Consider the following 15,458-nt stretch of genomic DNA (forward strand, 5'->3'; position numbering starts at 1 on the left):
TGTTTGTAAAAGGATTGGTAATAATAGTACATGGGACTTATATAGGACTTTTCAATTAAACTAAAACCGAGATATCAAAACCAGACAACGCCAGTCTAACAGCAGGATGTAACAAAACATGAAACAAAGAGAGGGGGAGGAGCTTAAAGAAGAGGAAAGAATGTGATGTGTCAGTGTATAAATGAGCGAGCAGGTGTTGTGTGTGTGTGTGTGTGTGTGGGATAGAGATAGCGTGTGTGGGAGAGAGTGTCTGTGGGGAGGGGCTTAGAGGTAGGCCAAGGTGAAGAGGTTGGGCTTTAGGAGGGACTAAAAGATGGTGATGGATTCAGAGTCATGGATGGCTGGAGGGAAGGAGTTCCAGAGCCTTGGATTATCCCTGGAGAAGGCCCTGTCGCTGAAACTCTGGAGCTTGGACTTGGGAAAGAGAGAGAATAAGACCGTGACGGAGAGAGAGAGAAAAAGAGAAAGACTGAGAGAGAGAAAGAGAGACAGAGAGAGAGATGGCAATGTTTGATTTATGACACTACTCTGTGTATCACTTTGAATACAATTACCAGCTATGAATGGATATGATATGCACAGTGTTTCTGCTAGCGTTACATTCTACCAACCGCTGGAACACAAGTGATGCACTTGGATGCACTTGAAATAGCATCATCAATGATATTTTTGAATGCTTCTGTGAAGACTATAGACGTGGATCATTTTGTTTGTGTGTGGTGAATATTAGTTTCAGTCTGGGTGGCTTGCTACTACCACTAGGCTATTCAGATCATGTTCATGTGTATTTTGTTGTTTGTAATTGTTTGTCTGAATCAATGAGTGTCATGGTCTTTTAGTGCATGGGCATGACTGATACAGTAGCAGGCATACAGTACATCTGACTGCAGACACGATCTGCCTTGGACAGGTAGGTACATTACAGAAAAACCTCTGTGGGGGAGGAGTTGACCTAATTAACTGCAACTCTGCTAAAAATATTTGCAGAAGGGGCACAGGTATATTTCATATTCCCCCTCATGTTCACACACTTGCACTCACATATACAGTACACACACTCACACATACAGTACACACACACAGGCAGGTACGCGCACACACACATTCACACTCAGGATGTCACCCCTGTCCTGTCCCCCACCCTGTCAGTCTCCCAATTTGCTGTCTGGCGGGCTGGCTGGCAGGCTGGCTGGCGGGTAATGTCAGTAATCTGGAGGGGCTGTGGATCCCAAACCTTGCGTTGCCCACAGTTGATTTATAGTATTGTGTGCATTTTCAGCCTTCCCAAACGTCACCTTGTGTGTCTCCTCTCCACTCTGCATTCCTCTGCCTCTCTCCCCTGCGTGTTACAGCAGCATGTTCACCATCACTCTTAACACTCACCGGCCCTCAAAACCCACTCAGGCTTTTCTTTTCTCTCTCAAACTGCAACATCGAATGAAAAAATGAAGAGAACATAGAAATATAATTTCACTGTGCTGCTTTTTTTTAGTGGTCTTTGAAATTGCCCTGTATTAAATTGCCAATAATAGTGGTACCTGTGAATGGTGTATTCATATGCTTGTCTTGTTGGCAGTGAAATCCATGTTCTAAAGCAATCACTCGGACAAGCTCAGCTCATTTAGCCAACAAAAGACACACTGATTGCGCTCCCTGAAACACAGTAGATATGACAGTCAAGGAATTTTGGATGACTGTTATTGGTCAGCCACAGATTTTCTTCTCTCCTCCGCTCCTGACTGCATGTGCTTCTGCTGCAGGGAGGGGGCGTTGCCTGGGCAACTAAAGAGGCAACTCGTCTGCTACAACACTTGCTTGTTTCAGCAAGGCGCAATAAAGTTTAATCATGTTGTAGAGTCCATGTTACCGCTGAAATGGACTCAACCATACGAATGCCCAGCCGTCATGTCTTCAGTCAGCTGTTCGCTACACACAGAAGAAAAAAACAAATACAGTTGAAGTTGGAAGTTTACATACACTTAGGTTGGAGTCATTAAAACTTGTTTTTCAACCATTCCACAAATTTCCTGTTAACAAACTATAGTTTTGGCAAGTTAGGACATCTACTTTGTGCATGGCACAACTCATTTTTCCAACAATTGTTTACAGACAGATTATTTAACTTGTAATTCACTGTATCACAATTCCAGTGGGTCAGAAGTTTACATACACTAAGTAGACTGTGCATTTAAACAGCTTGCAAAAGTACATAAAATGATGTCATGGCTTTAGAAGCTTCTGATAGGCTAATTGACATCATTTGAGTCAAGTGGATGTGTACCTGTGGATGTATTTCAAGGCCTACTTCCAAACTCAGTGCCTCTTTGCTTGACATCATGGGAAAATCAAAAGGAATCAGCCAAGTCTTCAGAAAAAAATTGTAGACCTCCACAAGTCTGGTTCATCCTTGGGAGCAATTTCAAAATGCCTGAAGGTACCACGTCCATCTGTACAAACAATAGTACACAAGTATAAACACCATGGGACCACGCAGCCGTCATTCCGCTCAGGAAGGAGACGCGTTCTGTCTCCTAGAGATGAACGTACTTTGGTGCGAAAAGTGCAAATCAATCCCAGAGCAACAGCAAAGGACCTTGTGAAGATGCTGGAGGAAACAGGTACAAAAGTATCTATATCCACAGTAAAACGAGTCCTATACGACATAACCTGAAAGGCTGCTCAGCAAGGAAGAAGCCACTGCTCCAGAACTGCCATAAAAAAAGCCAGGCTATGGTTTGCAACTGCATATGGGGACAAAGATCGTACTTTTTGGAGAAATGTCCTCTGGTCTGATGAAACAAAAATAGAACTGTTTGGCCATAATGACCATCGTTATGTTTGGAGGAAAAAGGGGGACGCTTGCAAGCCGAAGAACACCATCCCAACCGTGAAGCACGGGCGTGGCAGCATGATTTTGTGGGGGTGCTTTGCTGCTTACTTACGTCTTGCTCACGTTGTGAGAGAGGTTATTGTCCTGGCACCACACTGCCAGGTCTCTGACCTCCTCCCTATAGGCTGTCTCATCATTGTCGATGATCAGGCCTAGCACTGGGAACTAAGCACACACCCCTGGGGAGCTCCAGTGTTGAGGATCAGCGTGGCAGATGTGTTGCTACCTACCCTCACCACCTGGGGGCGGCCCGTCAGGAAGTCAAGGATCCAGTTGCAGAGGGAGGTGTTTAGTCCCAGGGTCCTTATCTTAGTGATGAGCTTTGTGGGCACTATGGTGTTGAACGCTGAGCTGTAGTCAATGAACAGCATTCTCACATAGGTGTTCCTTTTGTCCAGTGTGGAGTGTGATTGAGATTGCGTCATCTGTGGATCTGTTGGGGAGGAATGCTAATTGGAGTGGGTTTAGGGTTTTTGGCATTATGGTGTTGTGAGCCATGACCACAGCCTTTCAAAGCACTTCATGGTTATCGACGAGAGTGCTACAGGCGGTAATCATTTAGGAAGTTTACCTTCGCTATCTTGGGCACAGGGACAATGGTGGTCTGTTTGAAACATGTAGGTATTACAGACTCAGCCAGGGAGAGGTTGAAAATGTCAGTGAAGACTCTTGGCAACTAGTCCGCGCATGCTTTGAGTACACGTCCTGGTAATCTGTCTGGCCCCAGGGCTTTGTGAATGTTGACGTGTTAAAAGGTCTTGTTCACATCGGCTATGGAGAGCGTGATCACACAGTCGTCCGGAACGGCTGGTGCTCTCATACATGCTTCAGTGTTTCTCGCCTCAAAGCGAGCATAAAATGCATTTAGCTCGTCTGGTAGGCTCTCGTCACTGGGCAGCTCGCGGCTGGGTTTCATTTTGTAGTCCGTAATAGTTTTCAAGCCCTGCCGCATCTGACGAGTGTCAGAGCCGGTGTAGTAGCATTCAATCTTAGTCCTGTATTGATGCTTTGCCTGTTTGATGGTTCGTCTGAGGGCATAGCGGGATTTCTTATAAGTGTCCGGAATAGTGTCCAGCTCCTTTAATGCTGTAGCTCTAGCCTTTAGCTCGGTGCGGATGTTGCTTGTAATTCATGGCTTCTGGTTGGGAAATGTACATATGGTCACTGTGGGGATGACATCATCAATGCACTTATTGATGAAGCCGGTGTTGACTGAGGTGGTATACTCCTCAATGCCTTTGGATGAATCCCGGAACATATTCCATGTCTGTGCTAGCAAAACAGTCCTGAAGTGTAGCATCCGTGTCATCTGACCACTTCTGAATTGAGCGAGTCACTTGTACTTCCTGCTTTAGTTTTTGCTTGTAAGCAGTAATCAGGTTGAATTGGGTTGAGGTCAGGTGATTTTGAAGGCCAGGGCATCTGATGCAGCACTCCATCACTCTCCTTCTTGGTTAAATAGCCCTTACACAGCCTCTGTGTCCTCAGCCTCTGTCTCTCAAATTTGGACTCATCAGACCAAAGGACAGATTTCCACCAGTCTAATGTCCAACTGCTCGTGTTTCTTGGCTCAAGCAAGTCTATTCTTCTTGTTGGTGTCCTTTAGTAGTGGTTTCTTTGCAGCAATTCGACCATGAAGGCCTGATTCACACATTCTCCTCTGAACAGTTGATGTTGAGATGTGTCTGTTACTTGAACTCTGTGAAGCATTTATTTTGGCTGCAATTTCTGAGGCTGGTAACTCTAATGAACTTATCCTCTGCAGCAGAGGCAACTCTGGGTCTTCCCTGTGGCGGTCCTCGTGAGAGCCAATTTCATCATAACGCTTGATGGTTTTTGCAACTGCACTTAAAGAAACGTTCAAAGTTCTTAAAATTTTCCGCATTGACTGACCTTCATGTCTTAAAGTAATGATGGACTGTCGATTCTCTTTGCTTATTTTAGCTGTTTTGCCATAATATGGACTTTTGCCAAATAGGGCTGTCTTCTGTATACCACGCCTACCTTGTCACAACACAACTGATTGAATCAAATGCATTAATAAGGAAAGAAATTCCACAAATTAACATTAAACAAGTCACACCTGTCAATTGAAATGCATTCCAGGTGACTACCTCGTGAAGCTGGTTGAGGTGAATGGAGGATCTCCGCATGTGTAGTTCCCACCGTGAAGCATGGAGGAGGAGGTGTGATAGTGTGGGGGTGTTCTGCTGGTAACACTGTCTGTGATTTGTTTAGAATTCAAGGCACACTTAACCAGCTGTGTAAGGGCTATTTGACCAAGAAGGAGAGTGATGGAGTGCTGCATCAGATGACCTGGCCTCCACAATCACCCGACCTCAACCCAATTAAGATGGTTTGGGATGAGTTGGACCGCAGAGTGAAGGAAAAGCAGCCAACAGTTGCTAAGCATATGTGGGATCTCCTTCAAGACTGTTGGAAAAGAAGTCCAAGTGAATCTGGTTGAGAGAATGCCAAGAGTGTACAAAGCAAGGCAAAGGGAGGCTACTTTGAAGAATCTCAAATATAAAATATATTTTGAATTGTTTAACACTTTTTTGGTTACTACATGTATCCATCTGTGCTATTTCATAGTTTTGATGTTGTCACTATTATTATACAATGTAGAAAATAGTAAATATAAAGAAAAACCCTTGAATGTGTTGTTGTGTCAACTTTTGACTGGTACTGTATATCAAAACAGTTATGACGGTTATTTTATTTTCATGATACTTTTCATCCGCAATCGTTGGTTACACGATTATACAGTAGTTGTGTCAGACTTAACTAGATGCACTGAGGACTGGGATGAGTTTATATGGAGCTATTAAGATTTTCCATCTTACAAGATATTCTGGTGAACCAATCAACATGACTAGTGTACAGTAATTTACCTAAGCAGTATAGTCATTGTTCGTGAGCTGCAGTATGGAGAACCTTGTATTCCATGAAACTGAAAGGAATACAAAAAAGCTATCTGAATGAGTCCAGTAGCCCCCATCATGACCATCCCTAACCCCATCCCTCCCTCCCTCCCTCCACATAGAGTCCCTAGAACCCACCTACCAGCAACTGCAGAAGATGAAGCTGGACAAGAGTCCATTCGTGGTGGTGTCAGTGATTGGTCAGGAGCTGCTGACGGCGGCCCACCACACCGCATCCGTGGTGGTTCTGGAGGCCGCGTTAAAGATCGGTACCTGCAGCCTCAAGTTGCGTGGCTCCGTCTTCTCAGCCCTCAGCAGCGCCCACTGGTCCCTGGGCAATGCAGAGAAGAGCACTGGATACATGCAGCAAGACCTGGAGGTCTCCAAGACACTAGGTGAGACCACAGGGGTGCATGTTTGTGTGTGTGTTTTTGTCTGTTTATTTATGTTCGTATCTGTGTGTATTGGTGTGTCTCTATCTGGTCCTGAGTTACTGTGTGTGTCCTCCATCCAGCCCAGATTGTCTGACTCTCCTGACCCCACACAGTTTGACACATAAGTGGGCAGTGTATAGCAGAGCAGCAGGAGATAAGGGTCTGGATGGAGCAGAGCGCTGTGGTTTTTAGGTAGAGAGCCTGGCTCTATGGCTCTGTATGGGGGGGCCTGTCTATCAGGCAGATGTAATAAGGCCTCCCCTTCTCCACCTCTCACCCCACTAGGGCCCGGAGGTCAGGTCTACTTCTACTGTGGAGCTCTGTCTGTACAGCAGCTTAGAACACCCAGTACTCCATTTAAGGACATAATGGGATGTCAGTGTCAAGGAGATCCAACGTATCACTGCATCACTGCTCTAAGATGGTGGAGGACCATGACTGCCCTGTAAATCTACACTGAATTACAGCATATTTAGTAGTGATTTTCCTGTTGTACTGTATATAACCTGAGTGATAAACAAACAAGTATACAGATGCTTACAAAGTATTGATTATGTTCTCAGATTATTTTGTATAGAGAACACTATCCTTTGTCCTAAACTGTCCTGGAGTGACATGTCCTTTCTCCTCCCTTTCCTCCTCTGCTCCAGGTGACCAAACAGGTGAATGCCGTGCCCATGGCAACCTGGGCTCAGCATTCTTCTCCAAGGGGAACTACCGCGAGGCCCTGACCAACCACCGCCACCAGCTGGTCCTGGCTATGAAGCTCAAGGACAGGGAGGTAAGAGACTGAGACACACATGGCAACATCCCACTCATGAGGAGAAGATGTGTCCTCTTATCAGGGGTTCCCAAACTTTTTCACTCAGGCCCCCCCTTCCAGCATTGACTATTTCTATGGGCACAAGCACTGTTCATGACACAAATTGTTCACACCCCTCTTGTTGGGGGAGAGAACATTTGCAGATTTAAAGCTTATTTCCTGCAATTTTACACATTTTGTCATGGGTTGCAGAGAACATTTAGCAGTTTAAAGCAATTTTTTTTGCAATTCTATACATTTTGCCATGTCTAATGTGTATTCATGTGATATTTGCATGACTCGAACTTTACAAAAACATCTATGGGCTAAAACAACTATGTTTTGATCTGGACATTTCTGATAAGTTCTAAATAGCTCTCTGAGGTATGCAATGACTGACAGTACAAGAGGACAACTGATTATGCACCACCCACTTTTGAAATGGCACGTTTTGCGTTCTACTAGTAACTGTAACTGTAACAGTAACTGAAAGGTTGCTTGTTCAAATCCCCGAGCTGACAAGGTAAAAACCTGTCATTTTCCTCCTGAACAAGGCAGTTAACCCACTGTTCCTAAATAAGAATTGTTCCTAAATAAGAATTTGTTCTTAAGTGACTTGCCTAGATAAATAAAGATAAAATGTAAGAGAAATCTCTCATATAGTTTTAGGTTATCTTCTGCTATAGGAGGGGTGAGGTCATATGGGGGATGGATGGCTAGTGTTTTTTTTTCTGTTTCTGTTAGTGGTTGTCATAGTGATGTGTCCAGCATCTTCTCCCCTGTCTTGGTCGTTCAGAGGGTGACTGAAGGGTAAGACTGAAGAGCAGGAAGGCTCTGCTGCTGGTTCTCCTGTCAGAGAGAGAGAGGGATGAGAAGTGGGCTAGGAGAACAAGTGAAGGTGACAAGGCGAGGGATGGAGAGACCAATGGGAGGGCCATTAGTACCAGCTGGTGCTCCTCGTTATCAATGCAAAACGTTTATGCAGATATTATAGAGATATTTATCCTGTACATGATTCAGTTATCCTGTACATGATTCAGCTTTGGCAACATATGTTGCTTTAGGAATGCCATTTAGACTGATTAAGCCATTTGGATATGAAATAGAGGGGGAAAGAAAACAAAGGACATGAGAGAAAAAACTGACGGACAAGGGAGAGTGAGAGCTTGAGAGAGAGAGAGAGAGAGAGAGAGAGAGAGAGAGAGAGAGAGAGAGAGAGAGAGAGAGGGAGAGAGAGAGAGAGGAGAGAGAGAGAGAGAGAGAGAGAGAGAGAGAGAGAGAGAGAGAAGAATAAAGGTAGAGCATGAGGGAGGGAGGGTAGGCAGAGGAAGAGGGAGGGCCAGACAGTGAGAAAAAGGGCTAGTTTTTCTCTCTCTCTACCTTAACCTCACTCTCTCTCTTTCTCTGTGTGTTCTGCCTGACCTCTGTGGTGATTGTGGGGGGTGCTTGTTCCAGCACAGTTCCGTCACCCAGCCCAGAGAGAAGAATGCCCTTGCTTCCCCCGTCTCTCCCTGCTTCCCCAGTCTCTCCCTGCTTCCCCCGTCCCTCCCTGCTTCCCCCTTCTCTCCCTGCATCCCCTGTGTCCATCCCTGCATCCCCCGTCTCTCCCTGCTTCCCCCGTCTCTCCCTGCATCCCCCGTGTCCATCCCTGCTTCCCCGTGTCCATCCCTGCTTCCCCTCATCTCTCCCTGCTTTCCCCCTGTTCCTCCCTGCTTCCCCCGTCCCACTGCTCCCCTCATCTCTTATCCTCCCCTCCAGCACCTCCCCAGCCACTTCAACTGTTTGTTTTTGCAGATATCAGAGGACGTTTATACAGTCCAGACATAACCACACAATGAGAAACAAAGCTACAGCTAACTGCCAAAGGCCCCTCACATCTCTCACACAAAAACCTCCACACAGATAGATAGGCAAAAGACCACAGCCATCAGTGGAAGGCCTAGACCTACGTACAGTATGTCATGCACACAGGTTAAGTTACAGTAGTGTTAGGGTGAGCTGTATTTGAGTGTGCTTGTGGATAAGGTAAGGAGTGTGGGGGTCTGTGTTTAATTTGGGGGTCTCAATACCTAGTTCACATTAAAACTGACCATCCTACCGATCCTGGACTTCGGCGATGTAATTTACAAAATAGCCTCCAACACTCTACTCAGCAAATTGGTTGCAGTCTATCACAGTGCCATCAGTTGTGTCACCAAAGCCCCATATACCACCCACCACTGCGACCTGTATGCCCTCATTGGCTGGCCCTCACTTCATATTCGTCGCCAAACCCACTGGCTCCAGGTCATCTACAAGTTTTTGCTAGATAAAGCCCCGCCTTATCTCAGCTCACTGGTCACCATAGCAGCACCCAGCAGGTATATTTCACTGGTCACCCCCAAAGCCAATTCCTCCTTTGGCTGCCTTTCCTTCCAGTTCTCTGCTGCTAATGACTGGAACGAATTGCAAAAATCACTGAAGCTGGAGACTCATATCTCCCTCACTAACTTTAAGCACCAGCTGTCAGGGCAGCTCACAGATCACTGCACCTGTACATAGCCCATCTGTAAATAGCCCATCCAACTACCTCATCCCCATACTGTTATTTTTTTTTTTGCTCCTTTGCACCCCAGTATATCTACTTGCACATTCATCTTCTGCACATCTATCACTCCAGTGTGTAATTGCTAAAGTGTAATTATTTCGCCACTATGGCCTATTTATTGCCTTACCTCTCTTATCCTACCTCATTTGCACACACTGTATATAGACTTGTTTCTGTTGTGATATTGACTGTATGTTTGTTTAATCCATGTTTAACTCTGTTTTGTGTCGAACTGCTTTGCTTTATCTTGGCCAGATCACAGTTGTAAATGAGAACTTGTTCTCAACTAGCCTACCTGGTTAAATAAAGGTCGAAATAAAACATTTTTAAAAACATATTAGGCACTGGCAGTAATTGGCTGACCAGATGGTAGCTTTTAATGAGTGTGTACGTGTTTGTGTGTGTGTTTCCGTGCCCCTACAACCCTGCCTTCTCAGTCAGACAGGAAGGATTACTATGAAAGCCCCCACCCTTCCTAATCATATCTAGATCCTCTTACTAACACCAAGCTGCCACCTGACTGGCTGTTAAGGACACCTCTCATCCCTCTATCCCCCCCTTTGGTTTAGCACACAGCCCGTACACCTTACATGTTGAATAATACTGACCCATTCTTATACAATACTCTCTCATTCACTTCTTCTGAGAGGGAACATCCCCTCACCTTCCCACCACACACTAACAGTTTAGAAGTGGGCCAGTACAAGTTATGTGAGCTGTGTCTGAGGTGTTATGTAAAGACTATTCCAGGGCCTTGACTAGGTCATCCCATGCTGCTAATGGCTGCTGCCTCCTACAGGACATCCCCCCTGGCACCTCTGGACCTCAGCCCCTGGTCCCCTAATCAGTCACATGTGTGTCACACCACCTGGCCTCCCTCAGAGAGCAGAGCAGAACACTGGGGGCTAACGGAGGGAACGGATCCCTCATTACTGTAGCTAGCCCAGCTAGTGTTTTGCTTTCTGATGTCAAAGTATTATCTGGCCTTAGAGGAGGTGAGGTCACTTCCTAGAGGCCAGGCCAACCTGGACACAGGATGTTGTGCTGCTGCTCACTGAAGTTCCAGTAGAGACCGTGAAGAGTGTGAAGGAGAGAGAGTAAGGGGCGCTCCCACCAGTGGCTGTCGGTGCCGTTTAAGATTAGAGAGTACAACTTTTTTTATGAGCATGGTCTTACTTCAATTACAGCTTATGTAAACCACCGCCTGGATTTGGTCCTATGTAGCAACATTTGAAATTGTGTTTTTTACATTTGATACAAATAGAGACTAAGAACTAGAAAAAGAACTCCAGGTAAAAATAGATTTGATCTGTTCCTTGACCTACAGTTGAAGTTGGAAGTTTACATACACTTAGGATGGAGTCATTAAAACTCGTTTTTCAACCACTCCACACAATTGTTTAGGACATCTACTTTGTGCATGACTCAAGTAATTTTTCCAACAATTTCACTTATAATCCACTGTGTCACAACTCCAGTGGGTCAGAAGTTTACATACACTAAGTTGACTGTGCCTTTAACTTCTTACGGCTGAAATCCCGCTAACGAGATCGATATGACAACAGCCAGTGAAAGTGCAGGGAGCCAAATTCAAACAACAGAAATCTCAAAATTAAAATTCCTCAAACATACAAGTATTTTACACCATTTTAAAGATAAACTTGTTGTTAATCCCACCACAGTGTCCGATTTTAAAAATGCTTTACGACGAAAGCACACCAAATGATTATGTTAGGTCAGTACCTAGTCACAGAAAAACACAGCCGTTTTTCCAGCCAAAGAGAGGAGTCACAAAAAGCAGATATAGAGATCAAATTAATCACTAACCTTTGATGATCTTCATCAAATGACACTCATAGGACTTCATGTTACACAATACATGTATGTTTTGTTTGATAAAGTTCATATTTATATAAAACAATCTCAGTATACATTGGCACGTTACGTTCACTAGTTCCAAAAACATCCGTTGATATTGCAGAGAGCCACATCATTTTACAGAAATACTCATTATAAATGTCGATGAAAATACAATTGTTAGACATGGAAATATAGACATACCTTTCCTTAAGGAAAGGCTGTGTCAGATTTCAAAAAAACTTCTCAAAAACACACTCAGAAAAAGAAAAAAAATTATCCACCATGTTGGAGTCAACAGAAATCAGAAATAACATTATAAATATTCCCTTACCTTTGATGATCTTCATCAGAATGCACTCCCGGGAATCCTAGTTCCACAATAAATGTTGGATTTGTTCGATAATGTCCATGTTACGGTTTCAGTCCATTATTTATGTCCAAGTAGCTACTTTTGCTAGGGCGTTTAGTACACAAATCCAAATGTTCGTGCAGGTCCAGCCGAACGTCGGACGAAAACTTCAAAAAGTTATATTACACGTCGTAGAAACATTTCAAACTAAGTATAGAATCAATCTTTAGGATGATTTTATCATAAATCTTCAATAACGTTCCAACCGGAGAATTCCATTGTCTGTAGAAAAGCCATGGAACGCAGGTCGCTATCATGTGAAATGCGCATGACCAGGACCTGGCTCTCTGCCAGACTACTGACTCAAAGAATTCTCATCCGGCCCCACATCACAGTAGAAGCCTCATTCAAGTTTCTAAAGACGGTTGACATCGAGTGGAAGCCTTAGGAAATCCAACATAACCAATATCCCACTGTATTCAATAGGGACTGGGTTGAAAATTGACCAACCTCAGATTTCCCACTTCCTGTTTGGATTTCTTCTCAGGTTTTTGCCTGCCATATGAGTTCTGTTATACTCAGACATCATTCAAACAGTTTTAGAAACTTCAGAGTGTTTTCTATCCAATACTACTAATAATATGCATATATAAGCAACTGGGACTGAGGAGCAGGCCGTTTACTCTGGGCACCTCTCGGCAACTTTTATCCAAGCTACTCAATACTGCCCCTGCAGCCATAAGAAGTTAATGCAACCGCTGTGTCAGATTTTTTTTTTTATTACAGAAAAAGCACACCATGCAATAATCTGAGTACGGCGCTTAGACACAAAAACAAGCCATACAGATACCCACCATGTTGTGGAGTCAACAGAAGTCAGAAATAGCATTATAAATATTCACTTACCTTTGATGATCTTCATCATAATGCACTCCCAGGAATCCTACTTCCACAATAAATGTTTGTTTTGTTCAATAAATCCATAATTTATGTCCAAATTCCTCCTTTTTGTTTGAGCGTTTAGTTCACAAATCCAAAATCACGACTCGCAGTCCAGACGAAAAGTCAAAAAGTTCCGTTACAGTTCGTAGAAACATGTCAAACGATGTATAGAATCAATCTTGATGATGTTTTTATCATAAGTCTTCAATAATGTTTCAACTGGAGAATTCCTTTGTCTTTAGAAATACAATGGAACGCAGCTACCTCTCACGGGTGCGCGCCTGACTGAGCTCAAGGCACTCTGCCAGACCTCTGGTTGAAACTGCTCTCATTCTCTCCTTCACAGTAGAAGCCTAAAACAAGGTTCTAAAGACTGTTGACATCTAGTGGAAGCCTTAGGAAGTGCAATCGGACCAAATGTACACTGTATCTTGGATAGGCAAAGACTTGAAAAACTACAAACCTCAGATTTCCCACTTCCTGGTTGGATTTTTTCTCAGGTTTTTGCCTGCCATATGAGTTCTGTTATACTCACAGACATCAATCAAACAGTTTTAGAAACTTCAGAGTGTTTTCTATCCAGATCCACTAATAATATGCAACTGGGACTGAGTAGCAGGCAGTTTACTCTGGGCACGCTTTTCATCCAAACGTGAAAATGCTGCCCCCTATCTCAAACAGATTAAACAGCTTGGAAAATTCCAGAAAATTATGTCATGGCTTTAGAAGCTTCTGATAGGCTAATTGACATAATTTGAGTCAATTGGAGGTGTACCTGTGGATGTATTTCAAGGCCTACCTTCAAATGCAGTGCCTATTTGCTTGACATCATGGTAAAATCAGAAGAAATCAGCCAAGACCTCAGAAAAACAATTGTAGACCTTCACAAGTCTGGTTCATCCTTGGGAGCCATTTCCAAATGCCTGAAGGTACCACGTTCATCTGTTCAAACAATAGTATGCAAGTATAAATACCATGGGACCACGCATCCTTCATACCGCTCATGAAGGAGACGCATTCTGTCTCCTAAAGATGAACGTACTTTGGTGCGAAAAGTGCAAATCACTCCCAGAGCAACAGCATAGGACCTTGTGAAGATGATGGAGGAAACAGGTACAAAAGTATCTATATCCACAGTAAAACGAGTCCTATATCGACATAACCTGAAAGGCTGCTCACCAAGGAAGAAGCCACTGCTCCAAAACCTCCATAAAAAAGCCAGACTATGGTTTACAACTGTACATGGGAACAAGATCATACTTTTTTGGAGAAATGTCCTCTGGTCTGATGAAACAAAAATAGAACTGTTTGGCCATAATGACCATTGTTATGTTTGGAGGAAAAAGGGGGAGGCTTGCAAGCCAAACAACACCATCCCAACTGTGAAGCACGGGGGTGGCAGCATCAAGTTGTGGGGGTGCTTTGCTGCAGGAGGGACTGGTGCACTTCACAAAATAGATGGCATCATGAGGATGGAAAATTATGTGGATGGAAAATTACGTGGATATATTGAAGCAACATCTCAAGACATCAGTCAGGAAGTTAAAGCTTGGTCGCAAATGGATCTTCCAAATGGACAATGACCCCAAGCATACTTTCAAAGTTGTGGCAAAATAGTTTCAGGACAACAAAGTCAAGGTATTAGAGTGGCCATCACAAAGCCCTGACCTCCATCCAATAGAACATTTGTGGGCAGAACTGAAAAAGTGTGTGTGAGCAAGGAGGCCTACTAACCTGACTCAGTTACACCAGCTCTGTCAGGAGGAATGGGCCAAAATTCACCCAACATATTGTGGGAATCTTTTGGAAGTCTACCCGAAACGTTTGACCCAAGTTAAGCAATTTAGACGCAATGCTACCAAATACTAATTGAGTGTATTTAAACTTCTGACCCACTGGGAATGTGATGAATGTGATGAAATATAAGCTGAAATAAATCATTCTCTCTACTATTATTCTGAAAATAAAGTGGTGATCCTAACTGACCTAAAACAGGGAATTTCTACTAGGATTAAATGTCAGGATTTTTGAAAAACTGAGATGAAATGTATTTGGCTATGGTGGATGTAAACTTCAACTGTGCATCCTATATGCTAAATTCAGGGCATCAATGTTGTTAAGAAAATGAGTAAAACTTTTGGAGTTCTCGATTGCTAACGTTATGTTTTTCAAAAACGCTGTAGTAGAAAGGACTATCAACACATACTGAGCAGCTCACATTATAGATAGAAGCATGCTACATAGCAGACCAATCCAAACTCATCTCCCGGCATATCCAGCCCATCCATTATCTCAGCCAATCATGGCTAGCGACAAGGTTCCCGCTTTTTCCGTGGCTAAAACAACTAGGCTCAAAATTTAACAATTACAGTGGGGCAAAAAAGTATTTAGTCAGCCACCAATTGTGCAAGTTCTCCCACTTAAAAAGATGAGAGAGGCCTGTAATTTTCATCATAGGTACACTTCAACTATGACAGACAAATGAGGCTAGATTGCTACAACCTAGCCTACAAATGAAAGTTTATAATGTAGGTGCACAGGTCGAGAGATAAATTGGAAAAATCAAGGTGACAGACTGTGACAAATTCAATACCGCCTTGCACACTCTTGCCTGCTTCCAGCTGATCAGGACTGTAATCATTAGTCCAAACTAGAGTTTCTATTGAACAA

At 43.7% G+C, this 15,458-nt stretch overlaps 1 protein-coding gene across 3 annotated transcripts in view; it reads left to right on the forward strand.

The window, feature by feature from the left end:
- The window catches only part of LOC112264078 (tetratricopeptide repeat protein 28-like), a 322,087-nt gene that overhangs the window by 207,376 nt on the left and 99,253 nt on the right, over positions 1 to 15,458 (forward strand). For all 3 annotated transcript variants that reach the window (XM_042331570.1, XM_042331571.1, XM_042331572.1), the window contains 2 exons: positions 5,937 to 6,209; positions 6,899 to 7,029. In XM_042331570.1, coding sequence (XP_042187504.1) covers positions 5,937 to 6,209; positions 6,899 to 7,029 — 404 coding nt within the window. The remainder of the gene's footprint in view (positions 1 to 5,936; positions 6,210 to 6,898; positions 7,030 to 15,458) is intronic.

Source organism: Oncorhynchus tshawytscha, linkage group LG12 (genome assembly GCF_018296145.1).
Source record: "Oncorhynchus tshawytscha isolate Ot180627B linkage group LG12, Otsh_v2.0, whole genome shotgun sequence".
In the NCBI taxonomy this organism is placed as follows: domain Eukaryota; kingdom Metazoa; phylum Chordata; class Actinopteri; order Salmoniformes; family Salmonidae; genus Oncorhynchus; species Oncorhynchus tshawytscha.